The sequence below is a fragment of the Caretta caretta genome, chromosome 3, assembly GCF_965140235.1.
Source record: "Caretta caretta isolate rCarCar2 chromosome 3, rCarCar1.hap1, whole genome shotgun sequence".
Lineage (NCBI taxonomy): Eukaryota > Metazoa > Chordata > Testudines > Cheloniidae > Caretta > Caretta caretta.
This window is the reverse complement of record NC_134208.1, coordinates 64,460,773-64,487,854: the sequence shown is the minus strand read 5'-3', so window position 1 is coordinate 64,487,854 and position 27,082 is coordinate 64,460,773. Positions and strand designations below refer to the sequence as shown.

Here is a 27,082-nt window from a genome sequence, read left to right as displayed (position 1 = left end):
ACAACTCCCCACCCCCCTAATACTGCATTGATGTGAAGGCAGAAGAGTAGAAAACCGGCTGAAGTACACCAATGCCATCTCGTCCATCAGAGTGCTCCTTAACATACTGAACTGTCAGTCATTCCAATACCCAGGTGGCTTTGTACTCACCCTAAATACAGCTGGTCAGGCTGGAAATGGCATTGTGATTGGACTTGCCTGAGCCAAGGGGTCATTTCAAAGACCAGCTAGTGCTGAAGACTCCAAGCAGGTACATTTGCAGATGGCAGAGCTGGATGAAACTAATTGCTTATTTTTGTATATAGTGCTCATTTTTACTTCTGACTGTTAGTTTCCGTGACAGAATTGAATCCACTGTGAGGCAAGGAGGAGCCTCTAGCAGAAGAGTACTTACTGAGATTTAATGGCTTTAATTATGGAGTCTTAATTGCCACTCCTTTACAACAGGTTTTGAAATTAGTGGTGTTACACCAGTGCAATGGTGTTGGGGGGAAAACAAGCCACAGTACTCACTAACTTTCTAGATAAGGTGGTAGAAATGCAATGGGACAGGAAGCACTGGTCAATGCAATATGGTGTGTGGGATATATAGGTTTCTGATTTTTGTTTGCCTTTCACTAGCCAGCAGACCTTCTCTTTTGTTTTAGTATGACCTTGGGTAATCCTGTAACATGCAGGACGTAGCTGAAGGCAGAGCATATATTAGGACAGGGGAAAGAGATGTTTATAAAGGACCTCTATTTTTACTGATGCTGAAGTGTCAAAAGTTAATTAAGAAGCTATGTCTATGAAAAGTAAGAATTTAAAAGGCTAATTAGCTTAGTCTCTGTTTTCAAAGGCCCCCAAAGAAACTATTGTGTTGGTGAAATAAATCATGCATTTGGTTTTGCCAGGGAAGCATGGGCACCACTATGTGGATTTCACCTGAGCTGGCTGAAATAGACCCTCTGTGCTTTACATATGTCACTCGGTATAGTGCTTTGGGATTTATAGCTGTTTTCTGAGTGGGTTTGTTTGCGTCTCCAGCGCCTGGTGCAACTTTTATCACTATTCCTCCTCCCCCCAGTCATGCTGGTTGATTTTTAGAGTGAAGGAAGGTCTGAGAGATGCTACTTCCATCCCTAGCTGTAGGGTGAGTACAGTAGTGGCAGCTGATGAAAGGAAGCTTGCTCGTTATATCAGGGGTGAGGAGGGCAGGAACAAGGAAGGCAGCATAGATTAAAGAGTTATGTCAAATCACCTACTTAGAATGTTCAGAAACCTGAGTCTCTGTTTTAGGGAGTTGAGCCCTCTTGGTACAATGGTTGCCATTAACGCTTACATATTTGTGGGGTATACATCTCCCTAGAATTAGAATAGGAAATGTCTGTTGTGGTTCAGATACTGTAATAAATTTTTTAATGGTGACCACTGTGATTGTACCTGCAGTGGCGAATAGGACGGTGCAAAAGAAATAGTCTTCATACTGGCATACATGGGGATCTCTGACACCAAAAGAAGCAGGATGAAGGGAAGCCAGGCAGTTATTAAGCAGGAAAAAAGTAAATTGGGGCATCAGCTCCAGTAAAAGGCCCACCATCTGCTTTTCTTCATCAACTCCTCATGCCATGACAGTGTTGTGTAATTTTACCCATACATAAAGACAAGTCCCTTAATTGTGTAGTTAAGCAGGATGAATAAGCTAATGATTCTTTTGATGTGAAGTTAAGCATAGCAAAAGTCTGTTTGTAAAATGACACATTAAATTATAGGTTCCTTGTGATTCATTATTAACATTATTTAAAGTATTCAAATGTAGCATAAAGAGCAGCATTTCACTGGCAGAGGAGACAAATTGTAAGATGAACAATAGGTCTCTCTCTTTACCTTTTAAATTAAAATTGAGCTGAAGAACTGTAGGAAGTCCCGTTTTATTATAGAAGGATAAAACCACTTATACCAGGAAAAGAGCCAAAAGAATAAAAATCAGAGAGGCATGAAGAAATGTGAGCAATTTCTCCTACCATGTGACTTTAGTTTGCTTGGCCTACATTTAAGGACTTCAATGTGTTCCTGATTAGTAGAGACAGAGGAATTATGTACCACACTTAAGAACCGTGTGGAGTTTGTCTAGAGATGAAAAGGAAGAGTCAAGTCTGTTCTGGAAAGACTAAGGAATAATCTGAGGAGAGAATGGTTTCCATATTTAAAATGGTGCACTAGGGAAGGAAGAATATGTTCTTTTCCTACTTTGGATCCTTGCTTTCCTGCTCTGATTGTTGGGGAAAGTCTATAAAGCGGCTTTCTTAATCAATTCCTTAGCTAAAAATACTCAAATAAAAAAACAATACATTTGGTAAAATAAATAAATAAACTTACTAAAGAAATTGCCAGCAATTACATGCTATGAGGATGTTACCTCCCCACCCAATTACAGCACTGCACAATTGGCTAGATACATTATGGATTTCCCCCCCTTTTTCTAGGCCACTGCTGGATGCCAGTTTGGTGGACTACGGGTTTGATATGGCATCATCATGTGACATAGTATAATATATGTCATATTTCTTTTTTTAATCTCAGGAGACTAAGGCCAAGTATATGTCCTGTGATTACTAGGGTTGCATGAGGAACAAAATCTGAAGGGATTTACAGACACACACCTCTCTTTTTAGCAAGTTTTTCAATGTTTTTAAAATGCAAGCTCAGTTTTTGTATTATTGAACATTTATATTGTAACAGTGCTTAGAGGCTTTGAGGCCTCAATGTACTAGGCATTGTATAAACAAGCAATTAACTTTTGTGGTCTCCAATAAACATATCCTTTTATTCTCTAACATGCCCCCTTTTTCATGCTTGCATATTTTAACCTGGCTGCAGAGATAGCAATAAGGTCACTTCTGCACAGTAAACATTCTTCAATAGGCTTTTGCTGAACAATCCATTTTGGATCTCTTGTGCGTATAAATAATGCATAAAAACCCCAAGCCTTTATTCACCGGATTTTAAATCTACTGGCACAAGTTAATTTTCATTTTGTTCTTCATTTCGCAAACCAGCAATAATCTCATGCCTGGTAAAGTGGGATGATCTGGTTTAACAGTTCTTTGGCAGTGGTGACACAGAGACAAGAGGAAATGGATAGCTGATCTCTGTCACATGTAGTCCTTTGGAACAGGGCCATAACTTCCTAATACCAAATGAGTTTGGGATTACAGGTTATGAGAGTCAAAATGGCTAAATCACAGCTAGTCTGTTTTTGACGCATAACTTCAATTTGATCTTCAGTACTGAGTAATGCTGACTAAACCTACTTTTTGTGAGTTCACCGGGTGTGATGTATTAAAGGACATTTGAGACCAAAGGGCTTTAGCTGGTGAACATATTAGCAGTCAGAGGAAGCTACTGTAAGTAACTATAACCATTACAAGGACCCTTGAAGTGCCTCCCTTCCCCTCAACCATGTGGCCTTTGGGAAAGAAACTGCAGGGAGGACCCAGCAATTTCTCAGAGCAATTAAGTGCAATAAAATATACTGTGGATACTTATCATCCTAAAATGATAGACATGTATAACCCGTTTCAAGTGAAAGGACCATGTTGTGTAATTAGCAAAAAAGAATAATGCAGATCTCCTTCGATGTTGTGAAATACCCAGTTAGAAGGCTGGTGGGAGGTCCAGGAGCAGCAGCTGGCATGGAAAGTCTTTTTAGGAGAGGTCACAAAGAGCCAAGAGGCACCATGGAGGCACTGGGCCTCTTCACAGATCATTCTGCACTCCAGTGGATCCCCTGTGATAGCTGCGGGCTGAATCATCCTTCTGCATGGAGGACAAATTCCGCACCACCCCAGGGAGGGAAGCTAATGGAGTTTGCTGAGACCTATCTAGATTCTTCTGTATACTGTGTGTCCTGAGGCAAATTCCTCTCTCTATTACTGTAGTGCCAATGAGGGCAGAAATTGGCAGGTGCAGTATAGCTGAGGGCTTTCCTTGAAAATCTACGTTAGGACACAATGTCTTATGAGCATTATATTATTTGTAATTTCAGCTGAAAGTGAAAGAAATCATTATGTTATTACACTGATGTCTGAGAATCGTTAGGAGTTAGTTCTGAGAGGCAAGACTGATCCCCATAAGAGAAGTAGGAGGAGGTGGAGTAAGAGTATTGATCTACTTTATTGTATTCTTCAGGTTTCATCCCTTTATCTCACAGAACTATGGCCTTTGTGGCTGCAATTTCAGATATTATAGAAATGGGCTGAAGGGGAAACAGTATTCAGAGCTGAATCGAGATTAAGTTTAGGCTAGGACTCAGAACAGGATTAAGTTTGGGACAGTGTTAGGTTAGGAGTCAAGGCTCAACTAGGGTTCAAGTTCAGTGATGAAATTTCACAAACGTTGCTCAACAGTTTGGCTCAGAATTATGTATGGTGTAAACCATGGGAGATCAGCTGTTTTTACAAGATTTCCATGATTATGGGGAACATCCAAGTCAGATCTGGAAAAAGGCCCCTTCCCAGTTTGGATCCAGCTCAGAATTAAAACCATAGATTGGATTTAGATTTTGGGATTGTGGTCTGAGACACCGTGACTGATCCTTCAAGTTTGAGGATAGATAGAAAAGTATGGAACCAATGTCCCAGTTTGGGTCCACCGCTAACATATTTGTAGAAATAAAGTGGGAAATAATAAATAAAAACATTCTGATTTTTTAAAAAAAACATTATACAAAACCAGTGTAGCCAATATTAAATAGATTTAAAAGCTGGTTAACAGATAGATCTCAGAAAATAATTCTAGACATGGAATTATTACTTTATGGAGGTGTTTCTAGTGGGGTCCCATAAGGATCTGTTCTTGATCCAATATTATTCAATATCTCTATTAATTATCTGGAAGAAAATATAAAATAACTGCAGGTAAAATTTCCAGATGACACAAAAATTGGTGGAGTGGTAAATAATGGTGGAGAGAGGTCAGTCATGCTTACCAATCTGAATTGCTTGATAAGGTGGGCTCATTTGAACAACATGTGTTATAACACAGCCAAATGTAAGATTTGATATCTAGAAATGAATAATGTAAGTCATACTTATAAGATGGGGGAGGACTGCATCCTGTAATGTAATGACACTGAAAAGGATGCATAAATAGGGTGATATCAAGGACTAGGAAGGTGGTACTACCTCTGTATATGGAATTACTGGAATACTATGTACAGTTTTGGTATCCACACTTCAAAAAGGAAACTGAAAAAAAATGCAAAGGTTCAGAAAAGAGCTACAAGAATGATCTGAGGTCTGGAAAACATGCCTTATGGTGAAAGACTAAAGAAGTTCAATCTATTAAGTTTATCTAAGAGAAGGTAAAGAGGTGACCTGATCAAAGCCTGTAGTACCTAAATGGGAAGAGATTTCTGATAGTAAAGGACTTTTAATCTAACAGAATGAAATACAACCAAATCCATGTAAGATATCCAAGTAAGATATATTTAGACTGGAAATAATAATAAATAAAATAATAATAATAATAATAATTAATTAACAATACCTAGCTCTTATATAGCATTTTTATCAGTAGATCTCAAAGCGCTTTACAAAGATCAGTATCATTATCCCAATTTTACAGATGGGGAAACTGAGGCACAGAGCATAAACTTGTCTGGCCCAGTGTCACCCAGCAGGCCATCACTTGAAGCCGTTAAGTCAAGACTGGATGTCTTACTAAAAGATGTGCTCTAGCTCAGTCAGAAGTTATTTGGCTTGATGCAGGAATTACCGGTTGAAATTCTATGGCCTGTGTTATGCAGGAGGTCAAACTAGATTATGATGATGGTCTCTTATGGCTTTAAAAATCTATTAATCCATGAATTCGTTTTTGTTTGAATGAACAGTAAACCCAGTTTCCTTGTCAGATTACATGATGTATTTTTACACTAGTTACTCTAGCTAGTTCATTGTTCCAAAACAAGACAGCTTGTTTCAATCTTAAATTGATGGGTTTCTGCAGTTCTGCTGGTTAAAAAACAGAACACTATTGAAGTATTCCCATATGAGTTTAGTGTATTGTAGGATAAACAAAAGATGGAAAAATAAAATCGACAATAATACCCTACCAGTCATATGCATATGGAGCAACATAAAAGTTTGACTCATGAAACATTGAGACTCTGTCTTCCTATGTGGGTAGAAGAACTGAAATATTTAACTCTGTCACATACACATGGAAAATGTAGTCTTAAGAAAAGTCCTCCCCCAATTATTAAGTTTGAATTTTAGAACAGTTTATTTTACTCACACTCAAGTGATGCAGTGACTTTTTTTTAGGTAATAGATTACACAGGAATACCTCATATTACAGGACCTAAAGAGTTTTTATTCCTTTATGGCTTCTCTGCACTCCTGTCAACTGAGATCAGCTTAGAGAGCAACATGAGCATCCCCATACTTTAGTCCAGCAAACAATCTCATCAAATGAAATAGGAAACAGTCTTGATAAGTTCAAGTGTCAGTGGGCGCTCACTGGGGAGTGATGAGAAATATTCTCAAATCTCCTACCTAATGTATAGGGCCCTACCAAATTCACAGTCCATTTTGGTCAATTTCAGTCATAGGATTTTAAAAATCGTCAATTTTATTATTTCAGCTATTTATATCTGAAATTTCATGGTGGTGTAAATGTAGGGGTGCTGACCCAAAAAGGTGTTGTGGGAGGGTTGCAAGGTTATTGTAGGGGGCGTTGCAGTACTACTATTCTTACTTCTGCGCTGCTGCAGGAGGCGAGTTGCCTTCAGAGCTGGGCAGAGAAAGAGTAGTGGCTGCTGGCCAGAAGCCCAGCTCTGAAGGCAGAGCCACCTCCTGCAGCAGCGTAGAAGCAAGGATGGCATGGCATGGCATGGCCACCCTTTCCTCTGTGCTGCTGCCTGCAGAGATGGGCCCTCAGTCAGCAGCCGCCACTCTCTGTCCTCCCAGCTCTGAAGGCAGCAAAGCAGAAATAAGGATGGCCTGCCACAAGCCCCTTAAAATAACCTTGTGACTCCCTTGCAGCTCTCTTTTGGGTCAGGACTCCCAATTTGAGAAACCCTGATCTTTCTCTTGAAATTTGTACAGGTAAAAACACACAAAAGACCAGATTTCATGGGGAAAGACCAGATTTCACAGTCCGTGACGTGTTTTTCATGACTGTGAATTTGGTAGGGCCCTACTACTGTATTTACTTCAAGGAATTGTGTTGCATTCTAGCAAAAAATATTAAGAGGCTTTAAGATGTCTAATGCATAGCCATGTTTTATTAGATATCAAGCAGACAGAAAATATTATAAGCACAATATTTTGGCCAACGTGTGATTTGAAATATTGTTCTTACTGCCACTGTTTCTCATATGAAGTAAACCAATACAACAATAATCTATGCTAATGTATTGCATATTCATCCATCTGAAAACTGCACCAATAATCTCTTGATGCACATCCTAGTATGGCTTATTGCTATTAGAGTATGGAGCATATAGTCTCAATTTCGTTTTTTTTAAACAAATTTTTTAAAAAGAAAAAAATGTGTGTGCGCATTTACTCTTTCTACTATGAAAAACAGTACTTAGTAAAAGGATAAGAAGAAAGGGGGGGGGGAAGAGGTGGGGAAATGTACTATAAAACACCTTTTCCTTACAGCTGTGAATGTATTTAGTGTTTTATTTTCTAACTCTGTCTATCAATTTTAGAGTTCCCTATACTAGTTTTCCGCTGCCTCTATCCTTGGTAAGAGAGAAGGCTATTAGCCTTATTAGCTATTAATAATATTAATATTTATTATTATTTGTATTACAATAGCACCTGGAGACCCCAAACAGATGAGGGCAGCATTGTGCTAGGCACTGTAAAGACGTAGTAAAAGACAATCTTTTTCCTGAAGAGAGTACACATTCTTATTTAAGACAAGATGTAACAGGTGGGTTAAACAAAGAGGGAACAGGCATGGGGCAACGGTTGATACAAACATGTTAAATCAGATATAATCTGGAAAAAAACAGTGAATTCTAAAATTAAGGAGAGAGAATTTTATTAACTTCCTGCATCTTTTACATAATGGTGCAGAGTGAAAAGTTCACAACAAAGAATCTCTATATAAATATACACACATATGTAAAAATTATTTTTTTATTATTTGTATTGTGATAGAACCCAAAGAACCCAATGAATATTGGGGCCTAATTGTGCCAGGCACTGTACAGACACACAGAAAACATGGCCCCGCCTCCAAAAACTTATAATCCAAATACCTCTTCATGCTACCAGCAGATCCCATTTTAATGGGATCACCAGGACTGGCATTAGACTTGCTGGGGCCTAGCCTTTTGGCTTTGGCCCACACACCCAGGGCTGAAGCTCTCAGTCTTCGGCTTTGGCCCCCCCCTCACCCAACAGGGACGGTGCGGCTCGTGTGGGCTCAGGCTTTAGTCCCCCTTCCTGGGGTCATGAAGTAATTTTTGTTGAGAAGGGGGTTACAGTGCAATGAAGTTTGAGAATCTCTGTGCTATAAAAATAATGTATTTGAACAGTATATTAGCCTTGTATTGTACTTCTCTAATACACTGATAAAATACTCTCAACTGGGTTATTTTCCACATTGACTGATTTAAAAAAACAAACACCTTCTTCAGGTAAATGTATCTGTAATTAAAATGATAGAGATGTATGCTCATGACTTAAATTACTGTTCATAATTGTGATGTTAGCAATGTCCACCATAATTGAGATGACCTGTGTAAGCTACACAAATGTTTCCAAATTTCCAGCAATATAATTAGCCTACATTACATTAGTTGTTACTATTCTCGACCAGTTCAGCTCATTTAAAGAAATATAATAGAATGCAGTTTCACAAACTGTATATTGTCTAATAGTGAATATTAGAGATTTTTAAAGGATATTTTTCCACACTAATGCTTATAAGTACTCATGTATATATACACTTCTAGGCCTCCAAACTTCTTGCTCATTCAGTTTGGAGAGGGCTATAACAGCATACATACTGTAGCAGACCAGTAGTCCCATCTTGCTCAGTATCCTGCCTTTAGAAGTGGCCTATTTTAGATTTTTGGGGGAGTGGAAAAGAATGAACCACACATCTACCAGCCATCTTTAGAATACTATAGGGAGCGAGATGTGAAAAGAATTTCTTACTGATCCAAACAGTGCTCAGTTTGTACCCTGAAGCATGAAATGATTCATGATGAGATAACTGGCTCTGTGGATATGGGGAAAGCGGTGGACGTGATACATCTTGACTTTAGCAATGCTTTTGATACAGTCTCCCAATCTTGCCAGCACGTTAAAGAAGTATGGATTGGATTGGATGGACTATAAGGTGGATAGAAAGCTGGCTAGATTGTCGGACTCAACAGGTAGTGATCAATGGCTCGATGTCTAGTTGGCAGCCAGTATCAAGCGGAGTGCCCCAAGGGTCGGTCCTGGGGCCAGTTTTGTTCAACATCTTTATTAATGATCTGGATGATGGGATGAATTGCACCCTCAGCAAGTTTGCAGATGACACTAAGACGGGGGGAGAGGTAGATATGCTGGAGGGTAGGCAGGGCCATGCCTACCCATACACAAAGTACGCAGCTGCGTAGGGCACCAGGAAATTTTGTGCACCAAATTTCCTGGTACACTACACAGTTGCATGCTGCTCCAGCCCCTGCTCTGCCTCTTCCCCATGGCCCCCGTCCCTACTCCGCCCCAGCCCCACCTCTTCCCACACTTTCTCCCTCCAGCCCCGCCCCAACTCCACCCCTTCCCCAAATCCCCAGCACCTACTTCGCCCCAAGCCCTGTCCCCACTCCCTCTTCTCCAAAGCCCCTGTCCCTGATCCGTCCCTGTCCCACCTCTTCCTGACCCTGCTCCACTCCCAGCCGCACCACCGGTGAGTGCCGGGGGGGTGGTTCCCCCCGCCTCCCAAGTCTGGGAGCCAGGGGAGCAGAGTGGGCTGGGTCTGGGTCACTCCACTTCCTGCTGCCCCATGAGTGCGGGGTCAGGCCTGACCTACACTCACCGGGCGGCAGGAAGTGGAGTAACGTGGCCCCAACCCGCTCCGCCGGCTCGTGCTGGAGGGTAGTTTCCCCCTGCCCCCCAAGCCTGCTCCTGCCCCCCCACAGAAGCTTGCCCCCCCCACCACATGGGGGCTGCGTAGGACAACAAAATGGCTAGGGACGGCCCTGAGGGTAGGGATAGGGTCCAAAGTGACCTAGACAAATTGGAGGATTGGGCCAAAAGAAATCTGATGAGGTTCAACAAGGACAAGTGCAGAGTCCTGCACTTAGGAAGGAAGAATCCCATGCACCGCTACAGGCTGGGGACCGACTAGCTAAGCAGCAATTCTGCAGAAAAGGACCTGGGGATTACAGTGAACGAGAAGCAGGATATGAGTCAGCAGTGCGCCCTTGTTGCCAAGAAGGCCAACGGCATATTGGGTTATATTAAGAGCAGTGCCAGCAGATCAAGGGAAGTGATTATTCCCCTCTATTCGGCACTTGTGAGGCCACACCTGGAGTATTGTGTCCAGTTTTGGTCCCCCCACTACAGAAGGGATGTGGACAAATTGGAGAGAGTCCAGAGGAGGGCAATGAAAATGATTAGGGGGCTGGAGTGCACGACTTACAAGGAGAGGCTGAGGGAACTGGGGTTATTAAGTCTGCAGAAGAGAAGAATGGGGGGGGGGGGATTTGATAGCAGCCTTCAACTACCTAAAGGGGGGTTCCAAAGAGGATGGAGCTCGGCTGTTCTCCGTGGTGGCAGATGACAGAACAAGGAGCAATGGATTCAAGCTGCAGTGGGGGAGGTCTAGGTTGGATATTAGGAAACACTATTTCACTAGGAGGGTGGTGAAGCACTGGAATGGGTTACCTAGGGAGGTGGTGGAATCTCCTTCCTTAGAGGTTTTTAAGGTCCGGCTTGAGAAAGCCCTGGCTGGGATGATTTAGTTGGTGTTGGTCCTGCTTTGAGCAGGGGGTTGGACTAGACGACCTCCTGAGGTCTCTTCCAACCCCAATACTCTGTGAAGGTGTCCCCTTGTAATATTTTGTGATCAACAAATATAACTGCAAACCTTATTCCTCTACCTATAAATAATTAATGTTTTCCCCATTGTTTCAAGTGAACGAGGGTATAAACTGCAGGTGCATACATTTTCTTAAACCTAAAAAAGAAGCTTACAAGAAGTGTAAGGTTGGACATATGACCAAGGAAGAGTATAAATATATTGCTCGGGCATGTAGGAATGATATCAGGAGGGCCAAATCGCACCTGGAGCTGCAGCTAGCCAGAGATGTTAAGAGTAACAAGAAGGGTTTCTTCAGGTATGTTGGCAACAAGAAGAAAGCCAAGGAAAGTGTGGGCCCCTTACTGAATGAGGGAGGCAACCTAGTGACAGAGGATGTGGAAAAAGCTAATGTACTCAATGCTTTTTTTGCCTCTGTTTTCACTAACAAGGTCAGCTCCCAGACTGCTGCGCTGGGCATCACAAAATGGGGAAGAGATGGCCTGCCCTCTGTGGAGATAGAGGTGGTTAGGGACTATTTAGAAAAGCTGGACGTGCACAAGTCCATGGGGCCGGACGAGTTGCATCCGAGAGTGCTGAAGGAATTGGCGGCTGTGATTGCAGAGCCATTGGCCATTATCTTTGAAAACTCGTGGCGAACCGGGGAAGTCCCGGATGACTGGAAAAAGGCTAATGTAGTGCCAATCTTTAAAAAAGGGAAGAAGGAGGATCCTGGGAACTACAGGCCAGTCAGCCTCACCTCAGTCCCTGGAAAAATCATGGAGCAGGTCCTCAAAGAATCAATCCTGAAGCACTTGCATGAGAGGAAAGTGATCAGGAACAGCCAGCATGGATTCACCAAGGGAAGGTCATACCTGACTAATCTAATCGCCTTTTATGATGAGATTACTGGTTCTGTGGATGAAGGGAAAGCAGTGGATGTATTGTTTCTTGACTTTAGCAAAGCTTTTGACACGGTCTCCCACAGTATTCTTGTCAGCCAGTTAAGGAAGTATGGGCTGGATGAATGCACTATAAGGTGGGTAGAAAGCTGGCTAGATTGTCGGGCTCAACGGGTAGTGATCAATGGCTCCATGTCTAGTTGGCAGCCGGTATCAAGTGGAGTGCCCCAAGGGTCGGTCCTGGGGCCAGTTTTGTTCAATATCTTCAGATATCTTCAGAAGAACCCAATGCACAGCTACAGACTAGGGACCGAATGGCTAGGCAGCAGTTCTGCAGAAAAGGACCTAGGGGTGACAGTGGACGAGAAGCTGGATATGAGTCAGCAGTGTGCCCTTGTTGCCAAGAAGGCCAATGGCATTTTGGGATGTATAAGTAGGGGCATAGCGAGCAGATCGAGGGACGTGATCGTTCCCCTCTATTCGACATTGGTGAGGCCTCATCTGGAGTACTGTGTCCAGTTTTGGGCCCCACACTACAAGAAGGTTGTGGATAAATTGGAGAGAGTCCAGCGAAGGGCAACAAAAATGATTAGGGGTCTGGAACACATGACTTATGAGGAGAGGCTGAGGGAGCTGGGATTGTTTAGCCTGCAGAAGAGAAGAATGAGGGGGGATTTGATAGCTGCTTTCAACTACCTGAAAGGGGGTTCCAAAGAGGATGGCTCTAGACTGTTCTCAATGGTAGCAGATGACAGAACGAGGAGTAATGGTCTCAAGTTGCAGTGGGGGAGGTTTAGATTGGATATTAGGAAAAACTTTTTCACTAAGAGGGTGGTGAAACACTGGAATGCGTTACCTAGGGAGGTGGTAGAATCTCCTTCCTTAGAGGTTTTTAAGGTCAGGCTTGACAAAGCCCTGGCTGGGATGATTTAACTGGGAATTGGTCCTGCTTCAAGCAGGGGGTTGGACTAGATGACCTTCTGGGGTCCCTTCCAACCCTGATATTCTATGATTCTATGCCATGCAGTAAGGGCATTGACTACCATTGCCGTATAACAAATAAAAGGCATTTAAATGAAAGTCCCCCCTTAATAAAATTAATCTTTTCTTGAAATGACAGCAACATGTTTAAACGTTTACAACCAATCTTTATTTTATTTTGCAGTGCTGCTGTTGGCCGTGTAAAAATCTTTCAATTTCTTTCTAAATTCCATAATCAAGTAAAAAAAATCTAAGCAGACTGACCTGTTTCTCTAAATTACCAGACTTGCTGGAAGTAATCCAGCAGGCCGTTTTCAAATGTGACCCTGGTTCATAAAAGATTCCATATATAGTTTTGGAAAGTGAAACTGCAGTTTCACAAAGACCATATACATTTGCATAAGCATACACATAGTGGTAAGTTACACTGAAAAGATGGTAGGTTCTCAGCCTATTTTGTGCTTGAAAAGGTGGGATTGGGCTGAGCTGGAAGTACTTCCTTACCACAGGCCAGAAGAGCTGGTTCCCCTCTGGGAGTGGAGGTTGGCAGCTTGACTCTGTCTGTAAAAATGTCCTACATAAGCCTAGAACTCTGAGGAATGGTATATAGATGAAATTAAACTGGTATTTCTACTGAGGTCTGTCTGTGGGACATACACTGAAAGACAGTGAGAGTTTCAGAAGTTTGAAGGGGTTAGAACTGGTGTTTGGAGCTAACCAATTGAAGAAGAAACTATTTGCAAAAATGGGATCCAGATTAGGACTTCTGCTACTCCTCCCCCCAACCCCCAAAAAACCAAGGTTGGATCCAGGGTTTGGCAGTATCTCACCCGACTATCTCATTCCATACACACTTCTGCAACGGTGCTTAGAAATGTCAGCGGGCCAGAAGCGTGTTGTCTGTTAGTGTCACTGCTAATGCCCTGCTTGGGTCCACCCAGCTCCAGGACCAATGGAGCTTTGTTAGAAATAAATGTCGTTTTGTGACAAGTGAGCATAACCGTGAGGCAGCAAGTTCCCCTTTGCGGCTCCCCTCCCCCAGCACCTTACCCGACAGCGGGCAGGAAAAGGAGCTGCAGTCAGGCGCGCTCTCCTCACGGGCCAAGCGCGATCCCTGCAGCGGGCAGAACAATGCCGCGTTTGCTGAGCAGGGTGCCTGGGAGGGAAAGGCGTCCTCAGCGCCGAGGGAGGCGAGGGACGCGCTGTGTGGGTGCCCGGTGCCCGGCGTCCGGCAGGGGGAGGCATTGCCACACAGCAGGGCCCCCGCTGCAAGGCGAAGCTGGGCGAGAGCAGTTACTGCTGCTGGCCTTTCCTATTTGCCTCGAGCGGCTCCTCTCCCCTTGCCCCGCTGGCTTCCCCGCCGCTGTTCTGTGGAAGCGGCTGGGCCTGCAGCCTTGGGGCGGCCCGGAGTGCAATCAGTATGGCAGCCAAGGAGGGCTTGTGCGCGTGGCTCTGGCCTCCTCGGCAAAGGGCTTACAGACTAATGGGATTCCTCAACTCTGCAAGGAGCTCTCCTTCCCCCGGGAGGGGCCCCCGAAACTGTGGCAGGGCGGGGGAACAGCCCCTGTCCCCGGCCATCACTGTCTGTAGCGTTCACTAGGATAACTGTCCACGGGCCACCCCCCTCTCCTCGCCTCCTCTGAAGCCTCAAAGCAGAGCCGCCGGGAGGCAGAACCCCCCTGGGCTTGCATGAAGCAGCCGCGCTGTGCGCGCTCTCTCCCGCCTGCTCCCCCGGTGCTAATACCGTAAGGGCGACGAAGCTACCCGGGGGCTGAGCGGCTGCAAAGAGCCAGCCCTTCTGTGCGTGGGTATCGGAGCCAGCCCTTCTGTGCGTGGGTATCCCTACCCGCGCCGCAGCCCGGGAGCGCACAGAGCTCATTCACACGCAGCTGGCACCGCCCCTCCTTACCCACGCTCACCCCATTGGCTCCTAGCCCTGAGGGGCCGAGGGGAAGGAGAAGCCGTCGCCGGCGGTGATTGGCGGGGCCCTTCGCACAGCCCAGCCCTTCGGAATCGCCCAGCAGCTGTTGCTGGAACGTCCGGACCTGTGACGTTCTGTCCCGTCCAGCTCCCCCTGGTCCAGCGGCTGCTCGCCTCGCCCATCCCCCAGGAACGTGCCAGCCACATCTGCCGCCATGCGCCAGTCAGCCCGTGCCCACGCCCCTTTACATGTGTCCGATTGATCTGTCTGAGGAACTGCGTAGCAGGAGCCCCTAGTTATAGCCACATTGGGCAGTCACAGGTGAAGCTGTTGCGTGGACTTCGGTGACACACACGGAAGATAATACTAGAGATAAAAGAGTGAGTTTCTTTTTTACGGTCTTGTTTATACATCTACCCATTGCAAACTCAGGGCGCATCTCCAGCCATTTTAAAGCATCGCAAATTTTTAAAGCAGCCTACCAGACATTTTAATTGAAGAGAAGATTAGCCTCGCGGCAGTGCAAACGAAGGAAGAAGTTTTTACATTGTAGCATGTACCTACTGCCTGTCTGCACTCATATGCCTTCTTCTATGCTGCGTGATCCGCGTTTTATTCTGCTCTGCTTGTATAATGTTTGTATCTATATTGTTAAATCCTTCTCAGAGATAAAATTGGATATACCTGGATCATGCCGATATTTGGCCCCAAGTCTCCTACTGCGCGGGTGGGGGAGAGCAGGGAAGACGGCAGTTCATGCACCACCGAGCATGAGCGCTGCAAAAATCCGGATTCAGCAGCAAGAGCCTGATGGATCCAATCAGTTTTTGGCCCTGAACCCTCAAGTTCTGTTGCGTCCATACAAAACAAGTTTTTCAGCTCTTACCGCAGCAAAAAATACTGGACCCTAACATAGCGCGTGAGTGCCGCTAAAACCCAGAACCCAACGCACCTGTATGCATCCCTGCTCAATGGTACCGCAAAGACAGCACCCGGAGCCTGCTGGATCCTAGCATTTCGGTTTTGATTTTTTTTAAGCCCCGAAGTTGTACTATCAGAATAGACGACACATATTTTCATCATACTTAACCAGAAAAATACACGCTCAAACTCATCCTGGTACAGGAACAATGCAAAACACATATACGGCACCTGAGTCTTATCAGATCAAGCAAAATGTGGACCACAAACCTATATTGTACTGATCTCATTATTTGTGTTTTTAGCTGATCAACTCTTGGCCGAGATTTTCAAAGCAGTCCATGGAACTGAGACACATATCTTCTATTATCACATTTTAATGTTTGTAAATCTCCTGGACTGTTTAACACTCAGTGCATTGGATACATTAGCTAGATTGGACAGATCTGTCAGGTAAAAGAATGGCTCCCTTTGCTGTTTATCTAAAAGGTAAAAAATGGATGAATGGAGAGTGGATTTTTCATGTAGGAGGGTGCATCAGCTTTTCCATTTTTTCACCTTTTAGATAAATAGCAAAGGGAGATATTATTTTACCTCAGATAAATCTGTCCAATCTAGCTAATGTATCCAATGCACTGAGTGTTAAGAAGTCCAGCAGATTTACACACATTAAAATGTGATAATAGAAGATATGTGTCTCAGTTCCCCGGACTGCTTTGAAAATCTCGGTCAAGAGTTGATCAGCTAAAAACACAAATAATGAGATCATCACCATCTGACCGACCAGTCCACTGCTATATTTCAGTGTCATGGCATACATTTTGGCTCTGTTTAGAATGATGATGTGTAATCTGCTTTCACCGAACGCAAGGAATCCAGTAAAATGATGTCTAAACTTGATGTCTCCTAGAAAAGGGATGGGGGAGGGGAGGGGGATAAGAGGCTGCTGGATCCACGTACATATGTGGGTGCACCACGGTCCCCATTTGCCGGGGCAGTAGAAGTAGCTACAGAGGGGATTTGGGAAGGAAGGGCCAAAAACTGGTTGGATTCTGTAGGCTCCGTGTGCCAGCTTTGGCATTTTGTGGCGCTCCTCTACAGGGATACCCCGAGGTTTAGAATTTTTTTTGGCGAAGTAGGAGCAGCTCCACATAGTATCTGTTTAGGCATTCGCATTTGGGGATTAGGAGGCAAATTTTGACGGGATCCAGCTGCCATATGCGGGTAGTACAGCATTTCTGGTGTGGGATGCCTAAGGGTCCGAATTTTGCTTTGGTGGGGGACCAATGGCTGGACAGGGGATTCTTTTGCTCGTTCCGCGCTACAGTTTTGGGGGCAGTGGCAGGATCTGAGTAGCTCCAGCTTTGCTCAACCCCCCACCCCCACCCCCCGCCACCCCTGCTCCGAGGTGGGGCGAAGGGCTTGGGGCGAAGGGCGGTTCTGGAACGACCGTAGGCTCGGCGGCGAGCGCCGAGAACAGCTGTTTATGCATATGAGGTGGGCGTGGCGGGGGAGCCTCGCCAAGGGCTGCAGCGGGCTGTCCATGCAAATGAAGGGGGCGTGGGGAGCGTGTAACTCGGAGCCCCGGAAGAGCGGAGAAACCCCATATAAAAACTACTGGGGACATTTCCCGGGCAGAACTACGAAAGCTCCAGAGACAGCAGCACCCGGGGCGGGCGGGCACAGCAGCGCAGCGCAGCAGCCGGCGCCGAGCAAGCCAGCGGGCGAGGAGAAGCGGAAAGCGGGGCCGCGAGCGGCTCCCGGGTCGGGCAGGCGCTCTCCGGCCGGGCAGAGGCGCAGCGCCACTGGGCTGTCTCTCCCCAGGTGATAAAGCTCGGAGCGATCTCTTCCTTTGGGCGGGGTGGGCTGCGTGTGCGCGTCCGGGCGAGTGGGATCCCCGGGGGTCTGCATCTATAAACGCCGCGCCTGTGGGTGGGAGCCGGGGGGCCGCAGCCAGCTGGGCGGTTAGGCGCCGGTGAGCGCTAAAGCCCCGCTGTGATGCAGTAGCGGAGCGGGTCTAACTGGGCATGTCAAACCCCGCGCTCACCGCTTGCTTTCCTGTTCCGTTAAGAGCGAAGCAAGGCGGCATCTCGCAAAAGGGACCAACCAGGCTCCCGAGAGGAAACGGCTGCGGACCATGGCTGACGATGAAAACGCCCGCAGCCCCAGCTGCAGCGGTAGTGGGCATTGCACGGGCACTTGCGGCGAGAACCCTCATTGCAACGTGCTGAGCTGGGAACAGGTGCGGCGCTTGGATCGCATCCTGAGCGAGACCATCCCCATCCACGGCCGGGGCAACTTCCCCACGCTGGAGGTGCAGCCCCGGCAGATCGTGAAGGTGGTGCGGAGCCGCCTGGAGGAGAAGTGCATTGGGGTCCGAGACGTGCGGCTCAACGGCTCGGCAGCCAGCCACATCCTGCACCAAGACAGTGGCCTGGGCTACAAGGACTTGGACCTCATCTTCTGCGCAGACCTCAAGGGGGAAGCCGAGTTTCAGACTGTGAAGGACGTGGTCTTGGACTGCCTTTTGGATTTCTTACCTGACGGAGTTAACAAGGAGAAGATCACCCCGCTTACCCTCAAGGTAAACCTGGACTTGTCCAGACACACAGCCAAGGGAAGGAGCACTTTGTAACAGTGGAGCTGGGGGGAGGCAAGGGTGTCATGAAATTGACGCCTACAACATGTCTTTAAAAGTGACTCTTCTCTCATTTTAAACCCCAGCTAAACCAAAGAGAGTTTGACTTGCAGCAAAGCGATAACGGCAATACATACTGAGCTAATGAGGAGGAGGAGCCAGGCAGGATTAGTGAACATTTTTTCCCCTTTTGTCATTATGGTTATTGGGTTACATTTACTTAGAAAGTTGGAGTTTACAGAGCCTCATTTTAAGAGTCACTCAGAGGGAGGGAAGCATAGTTTAAAAGTATCTTAAGCTCATTGAATATTGATATGTATCTGCAGGGAAAATACTCTTTGCAGTGAGCACTTTTCCTAGAGGGATGGAGAAGCTGTACAGTTTCTTGTTTTAAACAGAAATTCTTGTCTTGAACAGGATTCACTTTCTGAGTTTATTATAGTTTATGCGAAATAGCTTATGCCAAATAGCATATACCTATTTTGTCTGGTTTTGGGGGCATTTTTAAAATTTGGGAGTGTTTTGGGGGAGCTGTGCTGAAAGTACAAGCTTTGATTAGTTTGAAAATGTAGAAAATATATTTTCGTGGTGCTTATAGAAATGCTTTTTTGTTATATTTTAATGGTGATCTTTCAGATCCCCAGGAGTGATTGTATGTGTGAGACAGAAAGCGAGTGTGTGTGCATATATACCATGTGTGCAATCAATTTTGTAAGGTGTCTCTCTCTCTCTCTCTCTCTCTCTCTCTCTATAATGGTTAGAAGTGCTTAAAAAAACATGGTTGCAAAAGTTGCTCCTGACATAGCATAATCCCATAAGGAATACCACTCCCATCACCCCTTGCAACTATTATGGTGCCACCACCTATGTTCAATATGTCTCCTTCAGTTTTTATCCAGAATCCTTAAAATACTTTGCACAAAGCGGGCACAGGGTGGAGGTGGGAGAATATGCAAATGAAGTCTGTGAAGGGGAATTGCTTGTATTGGTTTCTTCATCTGTTCATTTTGTTTTTCAAATTATAGGAAGCTTATGTGCAGAAAATGGTAAAAGTGTGCAATGATTCAGACCGGTGGAGTCTCATCTCCTTGTCCAACAACAGTGGCAAAAACGTGGAGCTGAAGTTTGTGGATTCTCTGAGGAGGCAGTTTGAGTTCAGTGTAGACTCTTTTCAAATCAAATTAGACTCCCTTCTGCTTTTTTATGAATGCTCAGAGAATCCCATGACTGAAACTTTTCACCCGACCATCATTGGTGAGAGTGTCTATGGGGATTTTCAAGAAGCCTTTGATCACCTCTGCAACAAGATAATTGCCACCAGAAACCCAGAAGAAATCAGAGGAGGTGGCCTTCTTAAGTACTGCAACCTTTTGGTAAGGGGCTTTAGGGCTGCCTCAGAATCTGAGATTAAGTCCCTTCAGAGATACATGTGTTCCAGGTTTTTCATTGACTTCTCAGATATTGGAGAACAGCAAAGAAAGTTGGAGTCTTACTTGCAGAACCACTTTGTGGGATTAGAGGACCGCAAGTATGACTATCTCATGACCCTTCATGGTGTGGTGAATGAGAGCACAGTGTGCCTGATGGGACATGAGAGGAGACAGACTCTAAATCTTATCACCATGCTGGCCATCCGTGTCCTTGCTGAGCAAAATATCATCCCCAATGTGGCCAATGTCACCTGCTATTACCAGCCAGCCCCATATGTAGCAGATGCCAACTTTAGCAATTACTATATTGCCCAGGTTCAGCCGGTATTCACATGCCAGCAGCACACATACTCGACTTGGTTGCCCTGCAATTAAGGACAGTTTTAATACACCTGGTGGGGAGAACATTTTCTAACAAGCAGAAAGGGGTGATATGCTCCTTAAAATGGGGTGTTTTGTGCAATGATGATCTGCTCTAGCTATCAAGTTTGGTAAAGCTTGTGGTTCTTCTTATAAATTGTGTGAGCATGATCTAGAAAAAGAAGCAGAAATAATTGGATTCTACCCCAGAGCACAAGAGACCTGTCATTAAAAGCAAATAGCTTCCCCTGAAATAAACAAGGGAGGAATGCTTGATGACAATATGGGTGGCAATACCTGCTCCCATAGCTTTGGCATAGAGAAGGTTGGAAAGCCTTTTTTTAGAATGGGATCTGCAAAAGGGAGAATATGAAAAAAAAATACAAAAAACAAAACAATTTGCTTACATATATTCAGGAGTTAAAAGTAGAGGCATGAAGCAGAGATAAGTTGAAATAAAATGTATATTGGAATTACTGCCTTTGGGACTTGCAACAAGTGCTGTCTATGGAATGATCGTGTAGAATGTATAGCTTGCTTGAATAGAATGCTTTAACAGAAACAGCTTGCTCCAAATGAACAGTAGGAGATTGGTAGAGTTATCATAAAACCAGAAAAAACACATGATGATACAGTCCATTCTTTACAGCTGCATGCGTGCTTCACATTTTAAAAATGTGAAAATGCAAGAAAAACAGCTGTAGCAAACAAAATATGCTCAAGGACCAAAGATTTCACAAATAAGTTATCCAAGCAAAGGAGATACAGTAGACTATAAAAATAATTTACTATATTTGTACACACCAATGTTAATCAAAAGTGCCTGATGCTTTCAGAAAATTTGAAGTGAGAAAAATATAGTTTTGTGGTTTTTACCGTGCATTTTGTTTTATCAGGGACACAAGAAGACAAACAAACAAAACAAGCAAACAAAAAACCAAGCTTGTGAATCAGTGGTGGAGAAAATGCCCTATTTTTTCCTTGGCAAATACTTGTATAAAGTTAATATTGTCAGTGTGATGTTATCATAGGTACGTGTGTGTGTGTGTGTGTATGTTTGTGTGTGCGCGTGTGTGTGTATATATAAAAATACACACACATGCGCATACACAATGTATATATTAAATGTGGTCTCGGAAAATGTAGCAATTAAGGAATGTTTAAATAAAGTACTGTGTGTTTTCCAGTTTGCAACAGGATATCATAGGACAGTGAGCACCTTGCCGTGAATTTATAACCCACACCTGAGAATTTGCAGTAAATGAACCAGTCAGGATTAAGGTGGGATACAAATAATGTCTTTGGTTGCAAGAACAAAGATTACAGTAATTCAGTGAGTTGCCTGTGAGCCATAATAATTCCACAAATGGATAAACATTTGATTAGCTGATGCCTTTTTTCACATTTTGTACTGTAATACCATTTTGACATTTAACCCACTAACTTTGTGACTGCATACCTCCATGATGTATAATTCAGTGGAACGTGGATCAAAGATAGGTTATTTAAACCCCCTGACAGCTAAAGAATATTGTATTAGTTGGTCATTTGAACACTAATTGTTAATATTTAAAGAAATATTTTAATAGAATGCATTATGCATTCCAGGACCACTAGAATTTAGTAAATGTGAAATGAATCCTTTCTAAGAGTGTTGCACGGTTGCTTAAAATTATATTTTATATATATATTATATATATATTTTTATGCAAATATTAAACATCTTTGATCTGGTTGTCACACTGCATTTACAAGTTTAGTACTGTACTTTATTTAAATGGAATCACTTTACATTGGAACTATAACTATTCACTTTCATTTCCTCGCCCAAGAGACCAGTGGGAGGGAGAGGCGTGGGGGGGGGGGGGCGGGGGAGGAGAAGAAATCGACCGTTTCACTATTTTCACTTCAGAAACATCTCTTGGGGGAGGACTGGTTTTGAAATCCTAGTGCAGTATTTTCTGCATCATTTAAGTTTCGGGTAAAAGAAGATGATGTTTAAAAATGTGTGTTTGGAAAGGGAACTGTTATCCTGGAAGTGTGTTCTCCCCTTGTCATTACAGAGCTACTAAGACAAGATTATTTTTGCCACCCTTTGTACTTTTATCTTTGAAGGCAAATTTAACAGGAACCTGACTTGTTTACTGAAGCACCTTTCCTGTGAGTTCTTCAGGAAATGTAAAAGCTATTTCATTGCCACTCAATGTGTTTACTTGGGGGTCCTTGTCCCCACCTTCTCTTTCCTTCCCTTCCTCCCTTCCGCATTGGCTGTTTTCTTTCTCTCTCTCTTTGGTCAGGGGAAGGCTTTTCTTCATTAATTATGAAAAGGAAGGGTTTGTTTCCCATGGCCTATTACTTCAAGCTGTAGATCAAGACTGAGATGTACTTGTCAAACCTAGAGCATTGCCTGTAGCTGTTTGAAGAGTTTTCTAACGGAAGCTAAGGGGAGGGCTGGGGAAATAGGATCAGCTGGTAATGTGGTATGTCCTCTCTTACCACAACTATTTGCAGCAAATAAATGAGTCATCCACTATTTAAAGAGGTTTTGGGATCTATAGCTGTGCCTCAACCACAAAATACTGATAATACATGAGACAATGTACTTTTCCTTTGGAGGGCAGCCTTTTTCCATTGCTTTTTTTTAAAAAGTTTTGATTTCTTTCCTCCTTCAGCTGAAATTTTATTACTTTTTGTGACTGACAGCAGCTGTTCATTTTGTAGTACACGCAGCAGGGCTCAGCCTACCGCACCTTTCACCATGCACATTTTGATACATATTTAATACGTTTTTGGATATATTATATAGGTATTAGACGTATTTTGCATATGTAAATGAACAAGTGGTGGAACTGGCAGGCCTTTGTTTTCTCTGTGGCTGGTAGTTTAAAAGGTATCTGATGTTAGTGGTGGGAAGGAGCCATGAGTTCAGGCCAAGAGTAAAATAAGAACATCTTTTCAAAGCTGGATTGCTTCTGTGGTTTGCACACCTTCCCCTTCATAAAGTCTGATTTTTTTTTTCTCTCTCGCTCTCTTTCTCTCGCTTCAGAACACTAGTACTTTTACAGCAAAAAAGCTCTTGGTATTCTGTGTAGGCTTCACTTTCCCATCCAATCAGCCATTTCAGCTTAGAACTTGCTGAAGAAACAGTACCCCCTTTAAAATGCTGAACTGATGAAAAAGGTTGACCTGATTACAGGCAAACTGTTGTGTGACAGTTGGATTTATTGCTAATCAACAGGGAGCTAAACTTGTTTTAATATAAATATAATGAAACGTGAGAAGTTTGAAATCAGATTATTTTCTGATATGTATAAAACCCCCCAAATGTAAGAACTTTCTCTTAAAAATAGAAGGGAAAGTAGAAACACCAATGAGATCACATCATATCTTTCCTAACTGCTTTTTTTTTTTTATTTTGTGCTTTAAAAATACATCTTGTTAAATGTTCTGCATATGAAGCATATTATGTTGGAGGCTCATTCCAGTTCAAAAGAAGCTTTTTTGTTGTTGTTTCATTGAGAAAATGAAGTGTGTTAGGTAAAACTGCAGATATAAGAAAAGGAAAGAAAATGTAATGACATATTCAGCATCTATTTGAGTATACTCTTTTGTATGGTTTTCTTTTAGCAGACAATTTCCACTGCAAGAAAGAAAATCTGTGTACTATCTTGCTGTTGTAATAATGGCTTGCTAACAAAGTAAATAGTAAAAAAAGGCCTGCAAATTTCAATACAGCTTGGCTGAAGCACTGTAAACTCTTGCAGTCTGTAGGAGGCTGTGAACATTTGATCTCCCTCAGAATTCCATACAACTGTTGCCTTCTGTGAGGCATCCTGTTGCACCAAATTGCTCCTTGGATTGCTCTTGTGGAACATTTTGACTATAGGCTCTGTCACAGACAGAAAACGAGCTGATGGAAAACAGACTCTAAGAGCTGAAGTGTTTGCATCAGTGCTAGAGGGAACAGATTGTGAATTTTGTTTACAGCATCCAATATTTGGATTTTTTTTGTAAATAAAAAGAAGTTATTTTTTTCTATTGATTTGTGTCTGCCGTCTTCAGTGTTTGAAATAGCTCTGGCCTGTTCCTAATGAATACCAACTAGCTTTCATTAAAAAGGACAAGGGCAGCACTTTTCTGAGAAGCGCAGCGTTCAGCAGCTTTCTGATTGGAGCACAATAAATTTTAAAAAGTCCTGCCTTCTGCCAGCCAATTTTGACTGGGTTCACTCAGCTACGAAAGAACCTAGCTGGCTGATGCCAAAAATACTTGGCAGAACACTGGCGGAGCAATGTAAATGATCTTAAAATCCAAGCCCCATCGAACTAGCAATTCTGAAGAACCAGAGCCTCAAAACATTATTTGCCACCTTTCCTGGACCCTTGGGTGAGAATATTAATAATATTGAACACTTACATAGCACTTATTGTTTTCAAAGCAGCACACAAACATTAAGGCCCAGATTCTGATACCCTCACTAATGTTGAATAGTACTTTACTCCTCAAATGCTCCCATTGATTTCATTAAATTAACTTGCAGAGTTGGAGTAAGGATATCAGAAATTTGGCTTGAGTAATAGAACTTCTGTGTGTGCTGGAATCTACATGCCCATTTGATCTGGGACTCTGAATCAATGTTTATTCCCCCAGATTTCCCCACATTAACTGTGCTTTCCTCGCTTATGATGCTGTCGCTGTCAGTTGAGGTACTTTGTTTGCCGTGTTTGTGGTGGAGAACCTCTGGTAATGAAGGCTGATTTCCTCAAAAGGCACTTCAAGGGAATATAAAATATTAATTGACAATGCTAATGGCAGTACTAGGTTTCAGTGTACGTCCATTATCACAATCCCCCTCCCTACCCCTTTTTAAACCAGACTAACCCTTCTATAAGAAGTGTTGACGAGAGACTCTTCAGTACATTAACTGTTACTACACTCCTCTGTACCTGGCTCCCTGCTTGGAAGTTTAAGTGCTTGCCTGAATGTGTTTTTTGTAATGATGAGTGAACCTATATTCCCTTTTAAGAAAGTAAACTCAGCTTCTGGGAACTGCTAATTTTTCCAGGCACATGAACAAACACCTGGCTGAACAGCAGGCTCATTCTGCATAGTACATCTTTTTCTTTAACAGCTCTGTGTGTGTAAAGTGATTAGCAGGCTGCGCTGACGACTGAGATGGTGTATGGGAGAGGGGATTAGCTGCGCCTGAAAAACTGCACTGCATTTTTCCAAAATTAGAGGGGAAATGTGGCCTGAGGCTCACACTAGTATTAAACCATGGGGCTGCAGAAATTTTCAGCCAGCCAGGAAATTAAGGCTGGGATTATCAAGGAAATAGAAAGGGGTTAGGTGCCCAGTTCCTACTGAATTTTCCTAGGAGCTGGACTCCTAACTTCCTTATGCAACTTTGAAAATCCAAGCTTGAATGGATTCTCTTCTACTTTTGACTGGTTAGTGTCTCCTCTCCTCAAATAGCACTTTAGAGATGGAATCATAAATTAAGCCTATGGAAGACTTTGAGGGGCTTCGTTCTTCTTGTTGAGTGTTATGTTGTTCTGGGTTGTGGGGGTTTGAGTGTGGGGTGGAAGATTCAAAAGACTGTGGAGTAGGGGAAGGAAAAGTTTGATGGGTTAAACTAGGAAACGGGAGCATGGCTCATGCTATCACCCTGCATTTCCCCACCAACAGGAGAGGAGAGGGCAATTTCAATAATAATATGCTGCAAGTTGCCCTGGCTGCAAGCTCACTTGAGAAAAACAAACAAACACAAAGATTTCTTGAGACATGAAGCTGAGCCTAGGTCACACCCAGTTCCTTCCTTGTCATGGGTACCTCCAGCCCCTGTAATGAAGGGTTTTATGACTTTGGGAATAAGCGATTTCCAACCTAAATAACTGACTGTTCTCATCAGGATCCTCTATGCAAGCTATATATTGATTTTCCAGAACATCGTGTACTCCTCGTTGTTGCCAGGAGTTTGTGGGGATCTGGTCATGTCATCATAAAACTGCCAAAATGCTGCATTCTTTTCTTTTTCAATAAAAGTCAATATGTTTGGCTGTGTTCACTTCTGCAAATCATACTGTATTGTTCTATACAGTACTAGTAGAACCTACGTGTTGCTGGAGCTGTCAGTTATAGGCTTTTGGAGTGTGTCAGAAACAGTGCGGTGCAAGGGGTTCTGACGTTCCGATGAGCAATAAGAGCACTATAGGTCAGATCTGCGTTTCAGTCCTGAGACTAACACCATCCCGCAAAGGCCTGATAACGCATCAGAAACAGAATACAATACCTTATCATGTTTACATAGCTTTCGACTACACAGCATGATTATTTCGGGGATGCTAAACTCAGCCCGCTCATAGGTTTGCTGCACCTTCATGCACGGTTTAAAATACCCTCTACACATTACGTCGTATGTAGCTCTAACCAATGAAAGGCTATCTTGAAAAATTGACATTTTTGCATTTGCCAGAGCGCTGATTGCAGAACAACTAAATTCTTCCGGGGAATTCAGAGCCCCAAATAGCTTCCCGTGCTGCTTCTTTCTTGCTTGGGGCACAATAATTGCACAGTGTCTTTTGATATATCACATTTCGGTCATGGGTCTCCCGAAGTTTTGGAGTGCCCAGCTAGGAGACACATTGGTCCAGTCTTTCTAGAATGTAGTACACTCGAAATGCACATTGATTTAGGCTGGGATTGAGGGTGATCAGCTCTACTGAGCATTAATTTGCGGGTTCCCAGAAATGGGAGGATCCAAAATTGCCAGCCACTTTAGACAATGTAGTCTTGTTGTGATAGAACAGGTTTCAATGTCTAATTGAAATATCTGTCCTTAACTTTCTTTTGTGCAGTGAATAGAATAGTGTTACTCTTCAGATCACAGCTCAAGTAAAAATGGTAAAGGGGAAGC

At 43.6% G+C, this 27,082-nt stretch overlaps 1 protein-coding gene across 2 annotated transcripts; it reads left to right on the top strand.

The window, feature by feature from the left end:
* Positions 1 to 14,884: 14,884 nt before the first annotated feature.
* TENT5A (terminal nucleotidyltransferase 5A) lies at positions 14,885 to 24,204 on the top strand. Of its 2 annotated transcripts, none has more exons than XM_048845154.2 (3): positions 14,885 to 15,197; positions 17,810 to 18,322; positions 19,402 to 24,204. In XM_048845154.2, the coding sequence occupies exons 2-3, from the start codon at positions 17,876 to 17,878 to the stop codon at positions 20,179 to 20,181; spliced, it is 1,227 nt and encodes a 408-aa protein (XP_048701111.1). In that variant the 5' UTR covers positions 14,885 to 15,197; positions 17,810 to 17,875; the 3' UTR covers positions 20,182 to 24,204. The 2 variants fall into 2 exon arrangements, with proteins under 2 accessions (XP_048701111.1, XP_048701110.1); XM_048845153.2 differs by lacking the exon at positions 14,885 to 15,197 and adding an exon at positions 17,293 to 17,562.
* The last annotated feature ends 2,878 nt before the right edge of the window (positions 24,205 to 27,082 follow it).

What these genes read in the sequence shown, in the direction of transcription:
- TENT5A (XM_048845154.2), top strand. Translation starts at nt 17,876, where the DNA reads ATGGCTGACGATGAAAACGCCCGCAGCCCCAGCTGCAGCGGTAGTGGG. An exon ending in TCACCCCGCTTACCCTCAAG is followed by an intron (nt 18,323 to 19,401) that starts GTAAACCTGGAC and finishes TTCAAATTATAG; the next exon opens with GAAGCTTATGTGCAGAAAAT.